We start from the raw sequence: 26335 nt of genomic DNA, 5'->3' as shown, positions 1-26335 counted from the left end.
CAACAGTGTGCACTTGCAGCCCAGAGAGCCAATTGTATCCTGGGCTGCACCAAAAGAAGTGTGGCCAGCAGCTTGAGGGAGGAGATTATCCCCCTCTACTCTGTCCTTACTCTGTCCACCCGGAGTACTGCATCCAGGTCTGCAGTTCTCAGCACAAGACAGATGTAGATCTGTTGGAGTGAGTCCAAAAGAGTCCATAAAAATGATCAGAGGGCTGTAGCACCTCTCCTGTGCTGAGACATGCTGGGAGAGTTGAGACTGTTGAGCATGGAGAAAAGAAGGTTCCATAGGGACTTTATTGTGATCTTTCAGTATTTAAAGGGGACTTATGAAAAAGAGAGAGAGGGAGTTATTATATGGCCAGGTAATGTAAGAAGGGGTAATGAATTTAAACTTAAAGAGGGAAGGTTTAGATTATATATTAGGATGAAATTCTTCACTGAGGGGGTGATGAGACACTGGCACAGGTTGCCCTGAGAAGCTGTGGATGCTCCAAACCTAGAGTAAGGCCAGGTTGAAGAAAGCTTGAGCAATCCATTCTTCTGGAAGGTGTTCCTGGCAACAGTGGGGACATTGGAATTAGATGTTCAGGATGAGAGGACACTATCCGAAGCTGCATCAGGGGAAATTTAGGTTGGACATGAGAAAGAATTTCTTCAAAGCCCAGGGAGATGGTGAAGATATTTCAGGAAAGACTGGATGTGGCTTTTACTGCCAAGGTCTAGTTGATAAGATGGCTCTAGGACACAGAATGGACTTAATGGTCTCAGAGGTCTTTTCCAACCTGACTGATTCTGTGATTCTGTGATCTTCAAGGTGCTTTCCAACCCAAACCGTTCTACGACTCAGCGATTCTATCACATGGGTACCACGAGAGGTCATCAATGGCAGGGGCTGAGCGGGAAAGCACTCAATACTCCCGGCCGCCGGGACTTGCGGTATTTCCGGTGCCGCTCGGCGAAAGAAAAGGACCAAAACAATAGCAGAGTCAGATAGCCGGTGTCCCGCGGGGCTGCGCGGCGTGGGCGGCTGGACAGCTCCGCTGTGCGGCTGCTGCCGCGGGCGCGGCCGCCCCGCCCCGCCCGCGCTGCCCCGCGCCCGCCCGCCCGCTCGCCATTTTGCGCCGGGAGCCGCCACGGGCGGTGCGCTGTCAGTGTCCCGGCTGCCCGGGCTGGCGGCGCTCCGGCGCAGGAGGAGGAGGAAGAGGCGCGGGGATGGAGAGCGATCGGCTGGAGAGCCCGGTGAGTGCGGGGGGAACTGGCGGGGCGCGGCCGCCGGGGCCGGGTGCGTCGTGCCTCTTCTTGTGCTGCGAGGGGCTATAGCGTGTGTGTGCCTGTCTGCCTGCCCGCCTGTCTGTCAGTCAGTCAGTCTGGCAGTCCCCCCGGTGTGCGCCGACAGGTTCGTCTCTGTGCGGCAGTCGGCGGGACGGCGGGCAGGGCTCTCAGGGAGCTCCGACGGGCGCGGTGCGCGGAGGGGAAAGCGCGCCCGGAGGGCGCCGGGCGGAGCGGGCGCTGTGCTGCGCTGCCGCTGCCTGCGCCCGCCCGACACCCGGTGCTTGGCGGGGCGCGCTGCCAGGGGCGGCCACCGGGGTCACGGAATTATTGAAGAGCCGCACAGATCCACAGGCGGCTCTTTGTGCGCCAGATAAAAGACGTAAATAAACATATAAATAAATAAATAAATGATGTTTCTGACACGGAACAATTACCCTAATGAAGTCAAGACAGTTTCAGCCTATAAACGTGAACTATACGTCAGGAAAGCCTGTTGTTTAACCAATCTGACACTTAATTTTGTTGGTTTTTTTTTTGTTTTTTTTTTTTTTTTTTTTTTTTTTTTTCCCTGCTCCCTTTTTGTAAGCCAGTGAGCAAGCTAAACATATGGACTGCTATTGTTAAGAAGTATGGTTGCGTTCAGTTGCATTTCACTAGGTCCTTGAGTGGAATTAAGACTACTCCCCTCCTTTCCTCCTCTGCAATGCAGACATGACCTAAAGATGAACTGAGTTTGCCTAGTGGCAATGTTCACTTAAGTTGAAATGAATGTTGTCAGTGCTTTCATAAATGTTAATTGATGTTTGTTTTAGCCAAAGAAGTGCCTCAAACCAGATAAAATTGTGTGCATTTTTTCTGTGGAGCCGGGGTTTGGTGACATAGACCAAAGCCATAAGTCTTGGCGGCTAGTGTTTTCTGCACTTAACACTTGTTTCTCCCTCTTTCTATCATGAAGGTTGCCATTAAAGGTATTGAAAGAGAGCTTATCTGCCCAGCATGCAAAGAATTGTTTACCCATCCACTGATCCTTCCCTGCCAGCACAATGTCTGTCACAAATGTGTGAAAGAAATACTTTTTGCATTTGAAGACTCCTTTGCTGATGGAGGCTCTGAATCCTCTAATCAGAGTAGCCCTCGAATTAGAATCTCTGCTTCTAGCATGGACAGAATTGACAGGATTAATAAATCAGGTATGTATCAGAAATTGTGCATGTTTTCCTGATTTTATTATTAGACTGGCTTGAGCTGAATGGCGTCTGCATTGGTAAAATGTCTTCCTGGTACTCCTGATGCAGTTATAGAGATGATTTAGGGATAGTGCTACTCTTGTTTATTTTGTGTCAAGAACACTGGGAGTATTTTTAAGGACAATGCACTCTGTTTCATCTATAATAGATTTGTCTTTCTGGCATTCTATACATCTTTATAACCATTGTGTTTGTTTATTTCTGTATTTCAGTTACATGGCGACGTAGTAGCATCATGTTCAGTAGCATGGAGATGTAGATTTTGGCAATTTCATTGCCTGCCAGTGGTTTGCTCTGGTTTCAACCAGCCCCAATGCAGTAGCTCTTGACTTCTTTCTGAGCCTGTGTAGACTTTGCAAGCTAGTTTTGTCCTGCCCACTTCATTAGACATACAGTAAATAATTTTCCATTGGTTATGATTATTGCATGGTTGCAGATTTGAAGGGCAGATGACTAAGCAGACAGCCCTAACAGCCCCTTCGTTGTGGTCTGCTTGAAGATTTAAGGAGTACTTAGCTTTAGGACTTCTCATGCTCTTTGAGGTATTGTGCTAGAAAGATTATTGCAGTCTTTATAATCCATGGATGAGTTGGTCTGCTCTCCTACAGATGCATTGAAAGTGCTTTGTACATGCTTTACTTCTTGAAAGATATCTTATCTTGGCTTTCAGGCTTTCTTTTGACATAATTATCCACTTTAAAACAATACTCCTCTGTGCTCTGGAAGAGTTACCAACAGGACAAACTCTAAAGTTCTTACATTTTGTGTTACTAAAGTTCATCCTTCCCAGTTTTCACAGGTCAAATGTGCAATTTCACTAGCTTCTTTTAAACAACTATTTAGTACCATTTAGTACTGAATTGTTAGTACTGGTACTCTTTCAAATCAATTTGTTAAGCAAACAGCCACTAGTTCTTTTGGCCACTAGTGCTCCTCCTGCCACCACCACCCTGTCCTGAAATACAGGTACACATGTTGTTGCAGGAGTTGTAAATCTTTAAATCCACTGTGGTCTGCCACTGTCTCAGCAAACTGATGGGAATATATCTCCTCATCTGACCTCTCTGCTAACAGAGAGGTGATTGCTTTCCTAAAGACATGTTTGATGAGTAGCAAGAGAGGGTTGAGATTTGGAAATAATGAACTTTCCCCCTCTTACCTCAAAGAGCATTGGGCAGATGCACATCACAGGAAAATTATCATCTCAGACAGTTCAAATTTACAGAATGAAAAGCATATGGAAATGGAAGCATTAAAGAATAGATTTTTAAATTCAGATTATACTGTCTTTGCTTCTAATGTTACAGGCATTATAGCTCCATTGCTATATCGAGTGTGAGATTTGCTCTCAGACCATTTTGGTACCAGCAATGGTCGCCAGCTTGCAATTTACATTTGCATAGTTTTTGTCTTGCATCTGAAGTACTCATACTGTGCATTGCCTTGCTAAATTTGCTTTGTGGGGAATTTGCAAGGAAACAGCTCCATAAGAGAGAAAATGTAAGGAGAACATCCAAAGTGGGGTCTCACATGCATGCACAGAAACCCACTAGAACTTTTGGGAGGCTTGTGCAGGGTATTTCGGTGTCAAGACCTTAGTGTCACATTTCAAAATGCATATGACACCTTCTTCCCACTATGGTTTTTTGGCTTTTTTCCCCACTTAAAGAATCCCTGATGTCTTCATAAAGAATATAATCAATTTTAAATGGGTTGACATTTAAATTCTTGGTATGACAGAAGGAGCTGGTGTGTATTTGGTCATGTTCTGTATTTGTTGTACACACACAGCTTGCATTTAAAAGTACAATTTATTAATGTAAAAACAACAGAACTCATTGAAATGGAGTCTATGTGCTGCTTAAAAACCAGTGTGTTGGTTTAAAAATACTCCTGTTTGTATTGTATTTAAAATAATTCTTAATTAACAAAGTCTTGCTCTATATAATATGAAAATATTGCTATTCAATTATCTCTAATGTTACTGTAGTTACAGTGTTGGTGCAATTAAAGCATGTAATGTGGTTATATTGACACTCATGCGAATGTGTGAAATATCTCTCCCTGTGCCCCTCCTCCCCCAATGCCTTCCTTCTCCGTTTTCCTGTTCTGCTTAAATATTACTGTTTTTTGATATGCTAGGAAATTAAACATCCTTGCCTTTCAACCCTGCAGGAGTTTAACAGCCACAGGAGAGAAAAGAGTTGATGCTTTTCATTTGAACCATTGTAAACCAATGGTATATCTCATTTTTTGATGTCTAAATAGCTCTCTGTTCATTGTTCACAGCCTCACAGAGGAGGTCTTTTGGGTGCAGAGGTAGAAATGCTTCACTTCTTGTGTTGGCTAGAGATAGTCTAGCATTTAGATCTCGAGTTAAATATTGTTGATTAGCATATAGCTTTTTGTCAGTGGTCAAGTCCACAAAAATTCTTTTGCAGTGAGCAAAGGTACAGCAAAGAAGTTTTATAAAGACAGCTTTTCATTCTGTACAAGACTGATTTAAAGGCCAACTGGACTGGAATTCAGTTAAGGGTTGGATTATATATTTTTCCGTGTGTGTATGTGACTGAATATACATTGGTGGGTACAAAAATGCACACCGAACCCCAGCAATCACCACACCATCTCCTCCACCCCCTGCTTTTTAATTTTCAGGAGTTTACATGCTCAAGTTTCAGTGAAACTGCTGTCTTACTTGTAATGAAGTGTGATTATTGGATTGATCTTCGTTATGTTTACAGGTCGTGTTTGGCCATCACTGCTAAATGGAACGTAATATTGGTTCATTATTGTATTTAGGCCTGCTTAATTTGATTGAAATTTGCACCATATTGATAGGAGTAGGTAGTTTATCACAGCACATGAATATGTGAGGAAAATGAAACATTTTACACTTAGACTTGTAAAATTTGGTGTGTCTAATGACACAATGAGATTGAAGGATAAGTCGATCTTTTAATTAAATCTTGTTTCCAAAATTGAGCTTGTCTGAGCAGCTCAGCTACTATGTGGACTTTTTTAATACTGATAGCATTTTTTTAATGTAATTGTTGGTCAAAAATGGGAGAAAAAGTCTCCAAATTCCTTGTTGCCACAGTACTAGCAGACACAATCCATAGAATATGTTGTCCTTCAAGAAAGATGTGAACTGAGCTAAACACAAATCTGAATTTCACACTCAGCGGAGGACAAAGCAGCTGATCGGAAGAGGAAGTTTGAATTGCCTCAACTGAAGGCTGAAAGTGTCATAAAACAGAGACACCGTATGATGCCCTCAGACCTTTTAGAAAGCTGTCCATGTCTGCTCTTTTTCCAGAAAGCTCTTTTGATTTGTGAAAGACTAAAGTATCTGAAAGTAACATTTTAGCTCTGCTAGCTTCTCTTATGAAGCCTCTTCCCTCTCCCCTTTCTCTCCCCCTTCCCTCTTTACCCCTTCCTCTTGCTATCCCTATCCCCTTTTTCCCCTTCCCTTTTTCCTTCCCCCTAAAAGCCCATCCAAAAACATTAACTGAGTTATGGGTTGGCAATATACATTTCTATTAAAAAAAAAATCCCAACCCTGCAAGGGAATCCAGTTGACTTTTAAATCTTTTTTATTAAACATTCACACATTAAATGTCCATGTCTTCCACAACCATAGAATTCTGGTAATACTGTTTACTTGAAAAACACAACTTTAAGGTGTCTTATCCCTTTGCAAACCCTTCACTGCAGGTTGGACTTTTCAACATTTTAAGTGTTGGTACCTCTTTTTGGGAAGATGACTTTTAAACATTGTCTTTAAAGGACATACTTAAAATTGCTTTTTGACTTGAATCTTGGCAATCTGTATGGTAGTATTTGTGCATCTGAGTGTAGTGATTTTTTTTGTAACTGATTGAGCAACTTATTGCAAGTGGAGCAATCAGTTTACAAATCACAGTGGAAAATTTCGTGTGATGATTTCTAATATTTCACAAAATACATATTTGTTTGTTGTAAACTGAATTGGCAAAGTGTAAAAGAGAATGTGGGTAGGAGCTAAGTTTCTCTGAGTTGCACATCTAAATATGTCTACAAAACTCAAGGGGTTTTTTGGTCGATCTGTTTTTTTTTTTTGTGTGCTTTTTGTTTGTTTGGATTTTTTTTAATATAACCAGAATTTAGTTTCAGCAAATTGGACACAATACAGATAGGAAAGACAGTGTCTAAAGTAAGTAATTACTTCATCAGTGCTTTCTTCTTAAAATATGAGTGTAGAAATCCTTTAAGCAGAAAGCAAACTAGGCAAAAAGAGGATGTATCTCCTTATTTTTGAGTATTGAAGTTGCAGAACACTCCATGCAGCTTAGCAAATAAATTTCCAGGATTTAAAACAGGAAAAAAACCCAACCTGGATTCTCAGAGTGCTGTCAATGAAAAGGGATGAGACATCTGAAGGTGTGCAGGACTTCCTTAACACTGGATTGCTTTCCGTAAAGAATGTCACCAGTCTTTGCAGAGCATGGCTCATGATGGCAATCTCATTTCGGTCCACCACAGGCAGAGTGAAAGGCCTCCATTCGGATGGATATGAATTTCAGATTGTATTTTTAAACTTGACCACTGCACCATGGTTTTTTTTCCTTGTTATCTTGCTTTGTCATTGTTTGCTCTCTGCTCTAGCATACTACTGGCAGGCAGTCCCAATATGTGCTGCATTGTATGATTATTTTCTTAGTTTCAGTGAATGTGTGTATTCTAGGTCACTTCTTGTAGCTGTTGTCTGCATGGCACTGCATGTGTAGTCATCTTTTTGTCTAGGACATTGTAGAAGTCTGTGTAGAAGATTTCTCTGTGTTCCTGTGTGCAGTGCTAGCTTGGAGCATACACTGGACATACAGTACAGTTTGTGTTTCACTGTTGATGCTGTGCCTTGCATGTGTGTGCTTCTGTGTATGCCAAGCTATAGGTACTGCAGGATGTGCAGTAATTAATTCATTTCAAGTAAATATGAAAAAAAGTGAAATCAGGCAACAATCTCTGCTCCCTTAGGTAGAGAGTTGCATACCTGTGCCTTCTGTCACCCATCCTATTCTGTAAATGCAGCCTAGTTGTTCTGCTCAGAACTTAAAGAAAGGCATGGGACTAAGCTGGATGGGAGACTGTCAGCACATGCACACTTATCCGTGCTCTGATTGTGACTTCTTAGCTGACAGTCATGCATAACTACCACGGGTTAAATTTCAAAGATATTTAAAGGAACTGATTGCTTATAGGAGTGTTGGTTTGGTGTTTTATTTGAAGAGACTGGAAAGGGCATGATAGGAATGGAGATTTTGGATTGTTAGGTGAAGGACCAATAGGAGAGGATCTCAAGGCAAGTGTATTTTGGGTAGCATCACAGGACACTTCAAAAAGAAATAAAGCATTAGCAATTTTGATGGGAAAATACTGATTAAATACAGAGAAGAACAAATTTCCCTTTCTGAAGAAGAGCCAATTTCAAAACTAAGAACTCAGCTTGAAGTCTTACCTCCATTTACAAATTTGTTAGTGTCCTGGTTTCAGCTGGAATAGAGTTAATTATATACTGGAGTATATATTGGAGGGATAACAATAATAAAAAAATAGTAATACAAAAGAGAGAGATGAATAAAATCCAAGAGAAACAAATGATGGACAATACAGTTGTTCACCCAGTGCCCACCCTGCCACGCCTGACTGCCCCTAGTTTATGTCCTGGACATGACATATTTGGAATATCCCTTTGGCTGTTTGGGTCAGCTGTCCTGGCTGTTTTCCCTCACGGCTTTTCATGCACCTGCTCTCTGGTGAAGCATGGAAAACTGGAAAGTCTTGGATTTAGGGTAAGCACTACTTAGCAACAGCCAAAACATCCGTGTGTAATAACCTCATACTGAATCCAAACCACAGCACTGTACCAGCTACTAAGAAAACGATCTCTAACCTAGATGAAATCAGGACGGTTAGTTATACCAATGTGCAGTGCTCTCAAAGAGATCTTAAAGCAATGCACCAGCACTACAGAATATGGGTTTTTTTTGATTCTTTGTAAGGGGAAGCTGACAGAATACAAGTTAAGCCTAAAGACTGGCTTAGCCTGCTTTTGAAATATGTAAAGGATCTGGTAGTTGCAGCCTGTGGGTTCATGAGCAAGACAGAATGCACTCCTGGTTTGATAACCTCAGGAATATTACCTTGTGAATAACCTCTGAGTTTGTGTGAGCCATCTCCTTAGAGACTCAAAAGGCTTCTTAAGTTAGTGGCTTTTCTTGAGCCTGTGATTTTACTTTGGAGAAAGGAGGAAATTTGTGTATAGCTGTTTGGTAGGAGTGCAGCTTCTCTGCAGCTCCCTCTTTAGAAATTAATAGAGGTAGATGTATGCTGTTTAACATCCCTGTAGACATCTGTGGCTCCTCAGTTCAGGGTAGAGTAACCTCCAGATATAACTACCTCAGATTTCCCTTTGGTGTGCAGGGCTTATTTAGCAGCCTTCCTTTACTGAGGCCTTTCAGGAGGGGCCAAGTGAGCCCTAAGCATTTCTTGACTAAATTATTTGGCTGAGATGTCATACTGTTCCCTTGTTTCCTGTTTTTTTTTGATGCCTCTTGGGATGAGTAAAGTAAGTTTGAACTCAGCCAAAGCAAATTTCAGGGAGCTCAAGGTTGGCTATGTATTTCTGTTGCTCTGGGAGTCAGCATCTTTCACTTCAATATGTTAGGAAGCTGTTGCTCTCTATACAGGTAACCAGTTAGTCTAAAACCACTTGGCTTCCAGAAAGTTTTTTGTTTATTGTTTCAAAAGGTTACAGCTTGAGTGCATCCAAAACTAGATAAAGAAAATGGAAGAGCTAAATTTATCTTAACATAAAATTAAGTTTTTGAGTAGTAGTTTATAATGTTCCTTGGAGTCAGACATTACACTACCTTGTCAGGGCAATTGTATTCTCTTTGGCTTGGCAGACTGCATATGAATTGGTGTTGTACTGGTTTGGACGATGTGCTACAGTCTGGAATTGGTTTGTAAATTCCTGTGCTTTTAAAATCTAAACCAGTTTGGTTTATGCTCATCCTAAATTGGGTTTTGGTGTCTATGCAGGCAGAAAACGCAATTCACTGACTCCTAGATCAACTCTGTTTCCTTGTCCAAGTTGCCAGCGGAATATTGATCTCGGGGAGCGTGGTATCAATGGCCTATTTCGCAACTTCACTTTGGAAACCATTGTGGAAAGATACAGACAGGCAGCCAGGGCAGCCATTGCTATTATGTGTGATTTCTGCAAACCTCCACCTCAGGAGTCCACAAAGAGCTGCATGGACTGCAGTGCAAGCTATTGCAATGAATGTTTCAAAATACACCATCCTTGGGGAACTGTGAAAGCCCAACATGAATACGTAGGACCAACCACCAACTTCAGACCCAAGGTAAGTATACTTACAGAATTAAGGTTGCAGCATTCTCCTGTAGCTGCAGACATATCTATGCAATGATAGTTGCTTTTTAGGACCATGATTGTTTTCTTGAAAATTGCTGTTATTTATTGAGTAAACCACAAGCTTTTGCTCCTTGCTGTCATTGAATGGGACAATGGGACATTGAGAGCATACTTGAAGGGTCCCGTAAAAATAAGGGGTTTTACTGTTACTTGTGATTTGAGTAGTTCTTTCCTTTTTTCTTTTTTTTTCTTTTTTAAGGCTTAATGATCACAAGTAACAGAATATTCTGACTTGGAAGGGACCCACAAGGATCATCAAGTTCAGCTTTTAAGTGAATGATTCATACAGGGATTGAATCCACACCCTTGGTGTTATTGGCACCTTGCTCTTGAGCATCTAGATTGGACTGCCTGGGGAGGATGCCTGTGTGTGTCAAATTAAAAAACCCCAGCACACCTGGCCTCTTCCATGCCCCTTTTAGGTACATCCCCTTTGGATGCTTTGTGCTTGAATTTGATCCATCACAAGCATCTTCTTTCTCTCCTTCCTTGCATTTAACAAGAGCAAAAGGTGGAGTTATGGTCTCCATTGTTATTACACCATTATTTTTTTATCTATAGCAGAAAAGCTAAAAACATTATGGCAAAATTTCTACTTTAGACACTGGTGCTGCTGTTACTGCATTCAGACAAAACAGTGATAACAAAATGCCACTACCTAAGTGTCTCATGCTGAGCATGGTGCAGTACATGGCAGTGCCTTATTGAATTTGTTAGATCACAAATGTTAAATGTCACAGATGCTGTCTTGCTAACCAGGGACAATAATAATGGCCTTAATGTTCCAGTACATCCTGTGTGCCTGTGCCTCCTTGCTGGATGTCCCACAGGTGCCAGAAATGCTGATGGTCAAGGAGTCCTGATTAATTATTATTAAATTAAGTAAATTTGATTAATGTGCAATGTGTTAGAAGCTCTTAACTGCTGATGTACTTTCCTTCTGGGACTGGAAAAATTTGAGCCTCTAAAGTTAGCAGGCTCGGAGATAGTGAACATCCAGAATTCCACTTTGTGGTGTTTTCCTTGAGTCTAAAACATTAATTCCATTTAGAAGTGAGCACATGCTTCATATGCTTTCAAATGTGCTTGCACACACATTGTGTGAAATGTCCCTCTATTGGATAAATGAGAAAGCTGAAAGTTTGCATACTATCTTCTAGCTCTTGCTTTAAGATGCTATAAAGTTCCTTAAAAACTTCTCTTCTGTGGCATCTATGACAGCTGCAATGTTGCTATTGGAAAATACCAAAAGCCTCTTGTGATCCCTGTGCACTCCTAAAAGTGCCCTGTGGTGTTACACTGCATGCAGACTGAATTCAGGATTAAAAGTCAGTAGTTGAATTCTCTTGAAGCAGAGCAAAATGGGGTGAAGTGGTTTAGATTATTCTTTCACTGATGTATTGAGTATGTGTGTGCATGTGGGATTTAGCATTTCTAATTATATGTGAAGAGAGGAAGAGGGGAAAAAAGAGAAAAGCATAGTGTAGTTAACTTTAGATACATCTACTTGTTTTGAGAAACTTCCCAACCGCGGTAAGCTGATCTTTACTGTGCTCTTACAGAAGCTTTTCTGAGGACTGTTTGAGCTTAATATAAAAAAAGAAAAGTGCATTCTTCATTGCACTGCATTTTTAAGACCTGAACTGAAAGCATTAAGTATTTGTTGATCTCCTAAACAATGTTCTCAGTTGCCACTTTAATGTACAACCAGGCTGGAGAGCACTTTGTAGTGTGTGTGGTGGGGATGGGAGAAGAACATACTGGGCTGATTGTTCTGGAGTTTTGAGAGAAGACAAGGCAGTCTGCTGACCTCTACTGTCTCTTGCTTGCATAAGGAGATGAATAAAAATATGGATTTTCTGTGAGGTGTGGCTGTACACTGCTGTGGAAAAAATTACTTACACAGACTAACTGAATGAGTGTAGTTTTTGAATATGTTTGCCTGCACAGCTGATTTTCTTGGCAGCTTCCTTTTTTCCCTTTTTTATTTCCTTCCAAATCCAGTAGTCAATCCAAATGGGATTGCTAATTGCATATTTCTTTAATTAGATAGTCTTAAGGTACTGGTGAGACTGGTGCCTTTGGGCTTTTCACTATACCTTAAGATAACATTTGAGACTTAAAAGTTTGTTTCAGGTTTTAGCTTATTGTATCCATATTTGTGCTGCTCACAATTTTCTATTTTTATGCCCTTTTCTGACCTTTCTTGTGCAGGGGCATATTGAAACTGAAAAACTTCCTCAAAAGCTTCTCTTTGGTAACTTCTATGGAATAGATGACCTAAATGTTGTCTTTCAGTGCTCTAGAATGAGGCAAAGCAAGCATTGTTTTTTTTTTTTTTTAAACCAACACACACACACACACACACATATACTTTATGTGGTTTAATCTGTTGCCTGAGCTTGGACTTGAGTAGCACTTTTTTAACTCTTTGAGCGTTTATTTCAAAAAGTTCAATTTTTTAGCAAACACCAGCTTTCTGGCAATGCTGTTTGAGCTAATCCTGGAAGTTGCAGTCAGTGTGAGCAGCCTGTAACTGGAGTCAGACAGAAAGACTGAAACACTGGAGTCTTTTGTCTTTAAAATTACTGTAGCTGTAGTTGGTGGCTGCACTTCTTAGCTCCAAGAGCAATGGCTATATGGTTTATCAAAATCTAGCTTGGACTTAAATTGCTACAAAGTTATGTCAGCTCTTGCTTCAAGAAACAGTTCATAGCTGTTGCAAGAGATGCTGGCATGAGCATGGTTAACTTTGACAGGCTGGGTGTGTTATATATTGCATTTACAGCTCAGAGCTGGAGTGTAGGGTGCTGGAGTCATTGCAAACAACATGAGCAGGGTTTAGCAAAAGATTGATTGCTATATGGAAGCTACACAGACACTGCTAGAGGCTTACTTACTGTAAACCTTGTGAAACTGTGTGTGTTCATCTGCTCTCTTTCAATAGCACTGACAAATATAAAAGGTAGAAGATAAACTGACTATTAAAAATCACTGATAAAGTCCTATGCTGCTTTGGGTTCGTTGGGTGTTTTGATTTTTGTTGAGAATCTCCATTTTTGGAAGTACATCTGTATTGTCTCTGCTCTTTTTTTTTCCCCAGATTTTGATGTGTCCAGAACATGAAATGGAGAGAGTAAACATGTACTGTGAAATCTGCAGAAGGCCTGTTTGTCATCTTTGCAAACTGGGTGGAGGTCATGCAAACCATAGAGTAACAACCATGAGCACTGCCTATAAAACCCTTAAGGTAAAAGAAAATATGTTTGTACCTGGCCTTAAGAAGGAGAAGAGTACTTCTGATGTGAGGGCAAACTCCCACTGATAGAAGCCAGGATGTGTGTTTGGGAGACCCTGAACTAGTCTTGAGTCTTGTTGTTGTGATTCGTTAATGAATTGTTAATGTGATATAAAGCATGTTTTAGAAACTAAACTGCTTGCTATGATGCTCGAAACATAGCCCCAGAAAAGTGCTGTCATGTTATTTCAGGTAATTGTACAGCACTACAGACAATGCAGAAGGTTTAAGCAGTTAATCAACTTTACAATCAATTTTTTTTAATGTAAGTGTTCAGGTAGCTTGTGGTAGAGGATACTTGAGAAGCACTTCTAACAGATTTGCATCTGAAGTATCTGTTGATATCTTTGTATGTATCTTTGTATGTTTCTGAAGCTGCATAGTTGTTAATTTCCTAAGCAAAGCACAACAGAGAAGACTTGCAAATATCAGTTTGTTATTAAAGACACACCTACTTCATCTTCTTCCTTTTCTTCGTCTCATGCTCTCAGGAGGAAAAAAAAGGAAAAAAAAAGAAAAAGACCAGATTAGCCTGCCTTCTGCTCTTTGGCCTCCTCACCAGTTTGCAAGGCTTTTCCTGTACAATTGCTAACTCTTGCATTTAGGGAAGCACAGGGACAAATCTGTGATTTGTGCAACTCATTTTTCTAGCAATTCTTACTACAAATGAATTAATAACTATCAACTCCTTCCCGTAAGTTTAATGTCCTGAAGCCACTTTTTCCCAATATTAGAGAGGATGATTCCTGGGTGATTGGGAGCCAGCTGACACTGTTACCTCTGATCCTTAGAAACTGTGCCAGCAGTCTCACTCACAGTTGCTTTGCTGCAGGACTGCTGCTCATAACTGGTGTCATGCTGTTGTCCTTGTGGCTAGAAAAACTGAGGACTAGCTCGATGACCTGCCTGTGCTGGTTGTCACTTTGTGTGAGATGCCCTATTCTGGCTGTTTTACTTCAACAGGAGAAGCTTTCAAAAGATATTGAATACCTCATCAGTAAGGAGAGCCAGGTGAAAGCTCACATTACACAGCTGGATCTGTTGCTGAAAGAAACAGAGGTAAGAGTGGTTTGAAGGTTGTCAGGGGTTGGCCTTTGTACAGACACAGGAAGGATTCAAAACTGTTTTCAGTGAAGTGTTTCAGACTTTGAGTTTTTCAGTTAAGTAGTAAAACAATTTTTGAACAGTTTGTGGTAGACTAAATCACACATGGCAAGACCTTGTCCTGCCAGTATGAGAAGCAGACAAAGGGAAGTTCATTTTTGAGTGCTGCTGTAAATTTAAATAAAATAAAGATTACTTGATACCTTAACCAAAGTGGGTTACGCATAGGGCATTTCTGTATTTATGATGGTGCAGTATTTATGCTGCCTGTTTACATTGAAAATGTCAGAATTAAGGGCAAAATCTCCCTGCAGAAGAGTCACACATAAGTTGAAAAACATGAAGGCAGAAATTGCAGAAGCTCCTAGTACTTGTGTGTTTTGATTACAGACTGTGTCTCTGTTTTGCAGTTCCTTTTATCCAGGACAGTATTTAGAGGTGGCACTATGGTTCAGAGGGTGTAAACGAGAAGCTGGGCTGGACCCTCAGGTCAGGGTGGTTGGGGAGGGTGGAAGAGCACCTAGCTCTTGGGCATGAAGACTTCAGAGACTGACATGCTTTTACAGTGCTTTTTTATGAGCTATATAGACAAATGTAATGCATAACTCAAGGCGTAATCAGAGGAATACTTTCCTACTCTTCATTCTCTGTTAAAGACAGCAAATGCTGACTAGCTTGGGTAGTGTGCTGATCTCATTTTCAGTGCTGAATAGCATAGCAAAGCTCATTAGTCTTATCTCTCAAATGGATGACTAGATTACTGTAATGTCTTGAACAACCTTAAGTATGTTTCTGTACAGTCACAGTGATGTAGAATCTGTCTGAAATGTCTTTTGTTTGCTCCTAGTGCAATAGTGAAAGAGCTAAACAAGAAGCATCTCAGAGTTTTGAGAAATTGTACCATGTCCTGGAAGAGAAGAAATCTGCAGCTCTTAGGGCAATTGAAATTTCTAAGAATATAAGGCTGGAAAAATTGCAAACACAAGTGGAAGAATACCAAGGGCTCCTGGAAAATAATGGCCTTGTAGGATATGCTCAAGAAGTGCTTAAAGAAACTGATCCCTCCTGTTTTGTTCAAACAGCAAAACAACTTCATGTCAGGTATCTTAAATATCTTCTGTTTGAGGCACAAGTACTGTTCCAGATGTCCGTGCAGTTGTATTCCTGGGAGATGGTCCTGGTCATGTTCAGCTGGAATTTCTGCATTCGAGTGTGCATTAGGAAACAACACTCAGGAGAGGAGTGCTCTTGTCCACAATGCCTAGCCTTGTTCAGTGGGACTGCAGTGGGAGGATAGTCTGTTTAGCTTCCTGACAAATTCCTTGTCTGAGATTTTTATCAGGTATTTGCAAGTTAATCTAACAGATCTCTTCTGGCTTTAGGCTCTTTGATCTTTGTGTTCTCTACTAGCGCCTCACATCAGTTTGGTACTTTGAACATAATCCTCCAAATTGTTCATATGCTTTGCCAACTGAATGACTACCTGTTCATTATCTTTACACTGATGTATAAAAGGCCTTGAAATTTTGCATTTGAGAATCTTTCTAGAGATTCTAGGGAAAATTTCTGGGAAACATCAGTAAGTACATGAAAGCAGAACTTTTTTTAAAGCAAAACCTAGCATTTTTATTTTAAGGAATGTCCAACTTGAATTGCCTTTTTTTTTTCTTGTGCTATCCCACTTTTGTGTTTTCAGAATCCAAAAAGCTACTGAGTCTCTGAAGAGCTTTAGGCCAGCAGCTGAAACTACTTTTGAAGACTTTGTGGTGGACACTGCCAAGCAAGAAGACATCCTTGGTGACTTGTCCTTCCATTCCAATGGTAAATTCTGAGAGCATTAGGTCTTTCTCAAGTTTTACCTTTAAGGGCTTCTCTAGAGAAAGGCAGAACTTGCACAGGGCAGCAGTTGCAGAGCTCAGTGTTGTGACTTGCATTGTTCCTGCTGTTTCCACAATTCAGAAATCATTCCACAATCCAGAAAGCATTACCTGGCAGCAGTGTTAGTTTCAGCTTTCATAAAGAAGCTAAAATGACATTTTCTTCAGTACCAGTTTGCACTGGCTTCAAAATATTGTATTTACATCACACTTAGTCTTTCTAAAAGCTTTTTTATTGCATGACCAAAAGTAATAATTTTTAAAGCTGCCAGAAAAAAAAAAGGCTCAAGCCTTTCAAAGTAAAAACAGAAAATAGGGGATTAATTTAAGTGTATGAACAGAGAACCATCCTTATCTACTCCTTTTAACTAAGAGAATCAGATTCTCCCCTTTAACAGTGCTACAGCTCAACAAAGGGGTTTATGTCTTTGTTTAAGACATCTTTAAGAGGTGGATGCTTTAAAATGAGTTTCCTCTCAATATAGTTTTAACCAAAACCTTTCCGCTAATAGGGAAAAACAAATATGAGTTGATAGAAGTGAAAAAATAACAGTTTACTAAAAAACCAAAATAGCAATGGCCAAAAATAACTGTAATAGTTCCTAGCTACAAAGTAGCTGAAATCGCACAGGTGCACAGATAGACTTGGAATACAATAACATTTTGGGTTACCCAGGACTGGTTGTATGGTTAACTCCAAAACAACATGTATCTAAATTTCAGAGCTTTTTTTCTTATTTGTTTCAGGTCTAGAAATACCAGAAATCAGCGAAGAGCAGAGCAGAATGTACAACAAAGCTCTGATCAGCTGGGAATGCCCTGGGAAGACAGATTCAGCTGATATCTATGTTCTTGAGTATCATAAACTTAATAAAGAAGAGGAGAGAGTGACATGGCAAAAGACTGAAGTTTATGGCAAGAGCAAAGTATTATCTGATCTTGATGATGACAGCAGTTACGCCTTTAGAGTTCGAGGATACAAAGGGTCCATCTGTAGCCCTTGGAGCCGAGAAGTTATTATGCATACTCCTCCAGCCCCAGGTATGGGGTTTCCTTATGTCCGTCAGTATTAAGAGCTGAAAGTAGTTTCCATTAGCTCCCAGATGTCTCCTACACTGTTACCAGTTTCATAAATGTTTAGAAGCACTGTTATAGATTAAGCAGGTAACATATGGAGACTGTTAGCTTGCATGACTCTCCTGGTAGCCTTTAAAAGTGACAAATTCTAATGCCAGTATGATTTAAAATGTAGTTTATAAGCACAGAAGGCCAAATACATAACTAAGCAGAATTTCTTCGGGATACTGTTTTTTCAGTTTTCAGTTTTCTTTTTGATGACAAATGTGGGTACAACAATGAACATCTCCAGCTGAACCCAAGAAGAACTTCTGTGGAAAGTAGGGCTGGATTTCCTCTGCTTCTGGGATCTGAGCGCTTGCAGGTTGGATGCTACACAACCCTGGATTACATCATTGGTGACACTGGGATTGCCAAAGGAAAGCACTTCTGGGCTTTTAATGTGGAAGCCTATTCATACCTGGTGAAAGTGGGAGTTGTTTCTAGCAACAAGATACAGAAATTGTTCCACAATACGCATGATGTGACCAGTCCAAGGTAAATTGCATACTCTTACTTTAATACATGTTTTACGTAAGAGGATGGCTTTTTTAAAAAGTAAATGAAGAGCAAGTCTGTTCTCAGTTAGGATGCAGGGTGAAGCTAACCAGTGAAAAGTTTGAAGGATATGGTGTAAGCAGGTTGTCCTGTTATTAGCAGAAAAATTATCCTGATTATCCAGAGTCTTTTTTTCTTTCTTTTTAGGAAAGAAGTCAGGTTCCTGTAGATGCCAAGGAATGTCAGTTAAAGAAAGAAGGTTAAAAATAAGTTTTAAGATTGAATGCTTGATTATCAGTAGCAAGGCTCTGCCTTAATTCCCTTAGCATACAAGGTTTGGCAGCCTTTCAGAGGAACAGTGTTCACTGTACATATTTGTTTGTTTTTGCAGTAGCTGTGTCACAGTGGATTCCAAGTCACTGGCTTACCCCAGGCTACATGCTTGCATACCGTATTGGAGTGCTACTGAGCACAAGCTAAAGTACACTGGACAAGCCAATAAAAAGATTTCCATCTCACAATTACAGTTGTAGCAAGCCTCGATGTGTGTAGGAACTGCAGGCAGGGAGGCTATCTCCTGGGGACTCTTTTTCAGAAATTCAACAAATTTTTGGCTTCTTCTGTGGAAAATGGAAGATGGAGCCATTTGCAAAGTGAGAAATTAGATCTAAATTTCCTGATTTCTTTTTCCTTCTCCACATAGATATCTGCACAATTTTAGCTGACACAAATTTAGCCCTCACAAGCATCCCAAAACTGAAATCTTAAGTAGGGAATGTCTGTACTGAAGAATGTGTGCTTCTCCATGTGTCTTTATCTGGGGACAGAGGTGGAGGGAAAAGCATGTAGACTGACCAGATATAACCATCTGGGAAACTGTTCAGGGAATTCTTCAGACACAGCACTTTAAAAAAAGCATCCAAACTTAAACCACTAAAACACTACCTTTTGTTTTGTGAATTTTACAGATACTGTAACATAGCAGCATCATGGAAAACTCACAGGAGTTCTTGTCTGTAAGGATTGGTCATATTTGCTAAGTTACTTCTCAAGTTAACTAATTTACTGTACCTGTAGAATCATTAATTATTGCCTAGCATAAGTATGTTTAGATACATCCACTCCTTAGTAAACCCTTCTGTGGTCTTGTCCTTATTTGAGTTCAGCTGTTATTAATTGTTTGAAGTAACCCAAGTGAGTCTTCAACTACTAAGTGCATCTTCCTTCCTGGCTAAAGTATGTGTATCACTGGTGTAATCAAAGCCTGGTGGGATGAGTGCTGTGACTGGAGTGCACTGTTGGTTGCAGGCTCTTCAGAGGGACAGGAGGACAGATGAGGTGGGGGTGGCGCTGTCTGTAACATAGTGTCTGGAATGTGTGGAGCCTGTGGCTGGCAATGCCACAGTTGAGAACCTCTGGGTAAGGATTACGGGAGAAACAAAGTGGATGTCATTGTGGGAATCTACTACAGGCCACACAGCCAAGATGAGGACATTGATGAATTATTCCTTAAGGAACTAAGGAATATCTCTACATCAACCACCCTTGTCCTTGTAGGGCACTTCAGCTTGGCAGATATTAACTGAGAGCACCACATAGATGAAACAAACAGGTCCAGAAGAGTCCTAAAACACCTGGATGATAACTTCTTGGTATGAGTACTAAGGGAGATGGCTGAGAAAAGTGCTCTCCTTGATTTTCTCCTTGTCAACAGAGAGGATCTCGTGAGCAAAGTGGAGATGAGCAGCCGTCTTGGCCACAGCAGTCACAAAGCAATAATTGAGTTTAAAATCTCTGTTGTCAGGAGGAGAAGTGCCAGCAAAACTTCAACTCTGGACATGAGGAGAACAAACTTCAGGCTGCTGAGGGTACTAGTCAGGAAAGTCCCCTGCGAGACCACTATTGAAGGTGCTAAGGTCCATCAATGCTGGTTACTTTTTAAGCACCACCTCCTAAGGGCACAGGAGCAGGCAATTCCAAAATGTCATAAGTCAAGCAGGAGAGAAGATGACTGGCTTGGGTGAGCAGAGATCTTCTAAAGCTAAGGCAGAAAAAAAAAAAAAAAAAAAGAAGGGGTATGGCCAATAGCAGCAAGGTTGGGCAACATGGGAGAAATAAAGAGAAGCTGCTTGACATTTGAGGGAGAAAATTCATGTGGTCAAAGCCCAACTGGAGTTGAAGCTGGCCAGAACTGTGGGGAACAATAAAAAGAGTTTTTTAAAGAGATGCTAATAGCAAAAGGCAGTCAGAAATACCATTGGCATGTTACAGGAGGAGGGTGGTCACCTCACTAAAAGGGACAGAGACAAGACAGGGATGTTTAATGCTTTATTGACCTTGGTTTTCAACACCAGTGGTGGGCTTTGGGGGTCCCAGAACTCAAGGACCATGACTGTGAGAATGATAAACTTGAGGCTGGCTGGAAGTTTATGCAGGATTTCCTGTTCCACCCGAATCCCCATAAGTTTATGGGGCTTGATGGGATTCATCCTAGGGTACTGAGCTGGCTGAGACCTCTCTGATGTTTCAATGGTCTTTGGAGGTGCCAGTCAACTGGAAGCTGGCAAATGTTGTCCCAGTTTTCAAGACTGGCAGGAAAGATGACCCTGACTGTCAGTCAGGGCCTGTCAGTCTCACTTCAGTAACTGGTAAATTTATGAAGAAGATTATTCTGGGAATTACTGAACAACACCTGAAGGACAGTGCAGTCACCAGGGGAAAGTTCTGCTTGAAAAACTTATTTTCCTTTCATGACAAAGGTAACCCACTGAGCTGACCAAGGGATGCCAGTTGTTGTAACCTCTTTTAATTTCAGTAAGGCTTTTGATGCTATGTCTCCTAGGATCCTTCTGGACAAACTGTACAGCACACATCTGGATAAACACATTGTGTGGTGGGTGAGCAGCTGGCTCATGTTTTGGGCACAAAGGGTTTCTGTGAATGGGGTGACACCAGACTGGTCAACTGTCACTAGTGGATGTCACTAATGGAAGCCAATGGATGTAATATTTTTGCATTTTATCAGAGCTTTTGATACTGTCTCTCTCACAGTATCTTTCTGGATAAGGTATCCAGTGCTCAGGTGGATAAACACAGCATGCAATGGATGAGCAACTACCTCATCGAGTGAATGGGGTGACATCTGACTGGTGACCTGTCACTGGGGGGTTCCACAGGGCTCCATCCTCAGCCCTGTGCCTTCAACAGCTTCATAAATGGCTTGGACTCAGGACTGGAAGGGATACTAAGCAAGTTCACAGATGATACAAAACTGGGAGGAGCAGCTGTCTCCCTCAAAGGCAGGAAGGCCCTGCAGAGAGACCTTGACAAATGAGAGGACTGGGCAGGCACCAGCTGTATGAAATTCAACAAGGGAAAGTGCCAGATTCTGCACCTGGGATGAGGCAGTCCTGGGTCCTGGGAAAGGAGTGACTGGAGAGCAGTGTTCTAGAAGGGGCCCTGGGGTTCCTGGTCAATGAAAAGGTGAACATGAGCCAGCAGTGCCGTGGCAGCCAGGAGGGCCCCATATCCTGGGGTGCATCAGGCACAGCATCACCAGCCAGGCAAGGGAGGGGATTGTCCTGCTCTGCTCTGCACTGGGACAGCCTCACCTCGAATGCTGGGGGCAGTTTTGGGTGCCACAATATAAGAAGGACATTGAGCTGTTAGAGAGTATCCAGAGAAGATTTTGAAGGGTCTGGAGGGAAAGCCTTATAAGGAGCGACTGGAGTCATTTGGCCTGTTCAGCCTGGAGAAGAAGAGAATGAGGGGAGCAGAGAGGTAGACACTGATCTCTTCTCTTAGGTGACCATTGACAGGACCCAAGGGAATGGCATAAAACTGTGTAATGGGAGGCTTAGGCTGGATATTAGGAAAAAGTTTTTCACCCAGAGGGTGGTTGGACATAGAGCAGGCTTCCCAGGGAAGCTGTCAGAGCACCAAGCCTGCCAGAGCTTAAGGGGCATTTGGACAGTGCACTCAGGCACATGGTGTAACTCTTGGGGCTGTCCTGTGCAGGGCCAGGACTTGGAATTCGATGTTTTTTGTGGTTTCCTTCTAATTCAGGATATTCTATGAGTCCATATTTTTTTTTACCAGCCAAGTTTTTTTTGGGTGATTGTGTGGTGTTGCCTATCTCACAGAAATGTTCTTCTCCCATTCACATCATTGATCCCACTTCAGCATTTGACAAAAGTACATGGGTTTTTTTTGTGTTCCAGATACGAGCAAGACAGCGGTCATGACAGTGGGAGTGAAGATGCTTTCTTTGACTCTTCGCAGCCTTGCACACTGGTCACTTTAGGCATGAAGAAGTTCTTTATCCCTGCTACGCCTGCTGCTCCCAAGGATCCAGCCAGCAGAATCCTTCCCCTGCCATCATGCTTGGGCATTTGCCTTGACTGTGACAGAGGCAGGGTAGGGTTTTATGATGCAGGCCATATGAAGTGCCTGTACGAATGTGAGGTGGATTGCTCTGGCTTAATGTACCCAGCGTTTGCTTTAATGGGTGGTGCAGCAGTGCACCTTGAGGAAGCTGTCACAGCCAACTACAGGGAGTACCACGACGACATCTAGTGCATGACGACATCTAGTTCCTGTTGTTGTTCTGAGACAGAAAATGAAAGCAGAGGAATTCTACCTTAGCTTTTAGTCCTGATAAATTATATTCTACTTACGTGTTGCTCACAAGCCTCTGGCCTGTGATTTTTTAAAATAAATTGTCCAAGTGCTTCCTGCACCAGAGGAATTCTCCTGCCTTTCTTGTGATCTGTGCAATGCTGTTCTCCACAGACTTCTTTTCCTGGGGGAAGCAAGAATGAAGTCTGACTAGCAACCAAAATTTACTTTTCAGGACTAGCAACCAAAACTTACTCTTCGGGGAAGAAATCTGCCTTTTATTTAACTGAAATCCTTACATAGTCAGTTTTGTATTTGATGAAGTCAAAGCTGACAGTGTGCAATTGCCATTCTCCTTTTAAGAAGTCTGCCTGAATGCCTCTGCAGGGTTAAATGCTTTCCAGTTAACCCCTGAGAACCAGTTGGGCCTTTCAGTACAGAATAGCATATAAAAATATAATATGAAAGAGGAAGAAATTAGAAATGGTGTTGAATGTTTAACTTATACTTGGAATTATGAAGGTAAACTTGATTCTGATTGCATGTTGTATACTCTTAATGTGATTGTAAGCTAAAATGCAAGTTCTGACACTCAGTGTGATATAGTTGGTGGCATAATGGTAAGTTTCTTTATTCTTTCAGTCTTTTACTATAAGCTATCTAAAAGAAAGTGCAATTGTACCTTAAATGTCAGAATTTGGAGTCAAAAATCAGAAATGTTTGCATGTGTGAATAATAGTACCTGGTATTTAGGCAAAAGCAAGTGAGTTGCTAACATGAGTAATTATATATGAATTAAAAAAATAAAATCAGGTATTTAATACTTACTTTTATAGGTTAATTTTTTTTATCTAGTAGCAGCTTGAATTTTTCTTAGTAAGAATGTTAAAAATGCACTGGTTAAGTTCTGAGACCTAATTTCTGCCTTAAAGGATGTCCTCCCTTCAAATTTCAGTTCCTCTGATGTTAAAAACTGTATCACATAGTAGTTTTTCACAGAATCATATAATCATAGTTAAGCTTGAGTTGGAAGGTACCTTTAAAGACCATGTAGTTCCAACTCCCCTTGCCTTGGGCAGGGATATCTTCCACTAGACCAGGTTGCTCAAAGCTGCATCTAACCTGACCTTGAACACTTCCAGGGATGGGTCATCCACAGGTTCTCTGGGAAACCTTCTCCAATGTCTCATCAGCCTTATTGTTAGAAATTTCTTCCTTATATCCAACCTAAATCTGTCATCTTTTAGTTTAAAACCATTGCCCTTTGTCCTGTCTCTCCAGGCCTTGGTAAAAAGTCTTTCTCCATCTTTTTAAAAAATACTTTTTATATATTATAAGGCCATAATAAGGTCTTTTAGGAGCCTTCTCCATGCTGAATAACTCCATCTCTTATAACGTCTTCACGGGAGAAGTGTTCCAGCCCTCTGACAATTTTTGTGCCTCTCCTCTGGAACCACTCTGTACTGGGACCTCTCAGAGCCGAACGCAGTATTCCAGGTGGGGTCTTGGTAGAGCAGAGTGGGAGAATCATCTCCCCTGCCCTGATGGCCACCAGGCAGCTCAAGATGCTTTCTGAGCTGCAAGCACACATTGCTGATTCATGGCCAATTTTTCGTCCCTCAGGATGTTCAAGTCCTTCTCTGCAGAGCTGCTCTCCATCCCCTAGTCTGTATGATAGTGGAGATTTCCTGGATCCAGGTGCAAGACCTTGTGCTCGGTCTTGGGGAACCTCATGAGGTGCACATCAACACTGATGCCAGTACAGACCCTTGAGGGACACTGCTCATTACTGGTTTCTGCTTGGACATTGAGCTGTTGACTGTGATTCTTTTGGTGTAGCTATCCAGCCAATTCGTTATTCACTGAAAAGTCCATCCACTTAAACCCTTTTCTTTCAAGTTTAGAGGTAAGAATATTGTGAGGGATCTTATCAAAGGCCTTACAGAAGTCCAGGTACTTGGTATCTCTTAGCTCTTCCCTTATCCTCTGGTGCAGTCACTGGGTCACAGGTGACCACTAGGTGAGTCAGGCAGTTCTTGCCCTTGGTGAACTCCTCTGGCTGTCCCTGAGACTTTCTTGTCTTCCATAAATTTTGACCTATGTTCCAGGAGGATCTGTTACTGGGAATGGAGGTGGACTGCCTCTCTTAATAGAAACCCATGTATAAAAAAAAGTAGGGTGCATGTACTGTTGACTTGTGGAAAAATAAGAATCTAAAGTGAAGGATGTTTCTAATAAGTACTTGTTGCTTTCTAATTTGGGGATATGCTTTATAATTTGGGGATAGAGTTGTATCTTGATGAATGTGTGTGAAGTATGCTTACTAAGTCCATGTATATAGCTGTAGAGCTGTGAAATGGCACCTGTAAATCACAATACAGTTAAGTGAATGTAGGTCATAATACAAAACTTTTGCAGGCTTTGCTGTCTGAAGTGCTGTACTGATCTGACCTGGAGTCCACCTGTCCCAGTGTCTTCTCTCCTAAGCCCCTGACTGTGGCCACTGTTGGAAAAAACTGTCAGAAATGGTTGTCTATGCCAGCATAAGCATGACAGCCAGGAAGGCCCAGCAAGCACAACTTCTTGTCTGGATCTCACCTGCAAATGTTTCTGTCTTGATAAGGCTGTGTGAAAGTGCCCTCCACAGATTCAGTGTGAGTTGTATGAGAAACACTTTGATGTCCCAACAGCAGGTGTGAAGTATGGGGTACCTTTTGGAATTTTCTCCTGCAGGAGAAAAGACAAATTGTCTCTTACTAGTTAGCCTTTTTAGTAATTTCTTCTGGTTTAGATGATTATCATTATAGTCTTTAATTTCTGTCATTCCCTCCCTTTCATCTTCCCTCTTACTGGATTGAAGCCATTGCTCTCTTCTTGCCTGCTGAGGCTGACTGAACAGTCTGTCCATAAGACACTCTGTTGCTGTGAAGGATGACAAAGTTTTGTGTTTTCCTTCTTCTTTTAGTCCTAAACCATAATTGCCTTTTATTTGCTTGATATCCAATGCCATGCTCATGATGAAGCTTCTTTTGCAGTGTTTTTCATGCAGTCCTGATGGTTAGATGTGCATGCAGGGTTTTCCCCACCTGGTATGCTATTTTGCATTTGTTTATGTTGATGATGCTTGTTTACCTAGTCACTAAGATCTGACGGCCTTCTGCAGCTTTTCAGTCACTGCTAGACTAGGATGTTCCTGAGTAGCTTAACTGGAAACACAAACATGCCCATGTTTTTGTTTGTTTGCTTTTCCAGGTCTTGGAGCAAACTAAGTTGTAGTGAGACTCAGAAGATCTCTCTGCTGTTAAGATTTTTTGTTCCTCCTACTTCTTTTCCCTCTCCAGTATTTATTAAACCAAAAGTCAAGCACTGAAAACTCTTACATTAGTCTACCCTGTTGAGTATGTGAGTCAGGATCTTACATGTGAGTGCAGCAGTCAGAGAGAGCCAGGAGAAAGGATTCTCACTTCAGTAGCTGTGACTTCTCCCCTTGTATAACTGGCAATGGTCAGTTCATCAACCAAACCAATAATTGGCTTAGACCTGTAACAGGTTGTAGGGCTGAACTTTCTTTTCCAGACCAAATCCCCTTCCATAGACGAATGTTTCATTTTTTATTCCTCTGTTTCAGAGCCTGGTGTAAATTAGAGGCTTTATGTCATGGTTAGCACTCCACATTTCCACATTTAGATTTTTTATAAGCATCTGGATTTGTATCACCAGACCTTTTGTTACTTTCTGGAAATATTTGTAAATGGAACACTCTATTGCAGATATGAAGACAGTGTCTCAGACTCAATGATCTAAAAAAGATTATTAGTTTGAGA

The 26335-nt window shown here is 41.4% G+C and overlaps 1 protein-coding gene across 1 annotated transcript; it reads left to right on the top strand.

The window, feature by feature from the left end:
- The first annotated feature begins 1177 nt into the window (after positions 1–1177).
- Positions 1178–23286, top strand: TRIM36 (tripartite motif containing 36). The gene is made up of 10 exons (XM_053932432.1): positions 1178–1241; positions 2230–2464; positions 9605–9930; positions 13105–13251; positions 14263–14358; positions 15251–15504; positions 16100–16224; positions 17028–17321; positions 17597–17894; positions 22115–23286. The coding sequence occupies exons 1-10, from the start codon at positions 1215–1217 to the stop codon at positions 22467–22469; spliced, it is 2157 nt and encodes a 718-aa protein (XP_053788407.1). The 5' UTR covers positions 1178–1214; the 3' UTR covers positions 22470–23286.
- The last annotated feature ends 3049 nt before the right edge of the window (positions 23287–26335 follow it).

The sequence above is a fragment of the Vidua chalybeata genome, chromosome Z, assembly GCF_026979565.1.
Source record: "Vidua chalybeata isolate OUT-0048 chromosome Z, bVidCha1 merged haplotype, whole genome shotgun sequence".
NCBI classification, from domain to species: domain Eukaryota; kingdom Metazoa; phylum Chordata; class Aves; order Passeriformes; family Viduidae; genus Vidua; species Vidua chalybeata.
This window is presented reverse-complemented; position numbering and strand designations above follow the sequence as displayed.

What these genes read in the sequence shown, in the direction of transcription:
- TRIM36 (XM_053932432.1), top strand. Translation starts at nt 1,215, where the DNA reads ATGGAGAGCGATCGGCTGGAGAGCCCG. An exon ending in TGTTGCTGAAAGAAACAGAG is followed by an intron (nt 14,359 to 15,250) that starts GTAAGAGTGGTT and finishes GTTTGCTCCTAG; the next exon opens with TGCAATAGTGAAAGAGCTAA. An exon ending in CTTGTCCTTCCATTCCAATG is followed by an intron (nt 16,225 to 17,027) that starts GTAAATTCTGAG and finishes TATTTGTTTCAG; the next exon opens with GTCTAGAAATACCAGAAATC.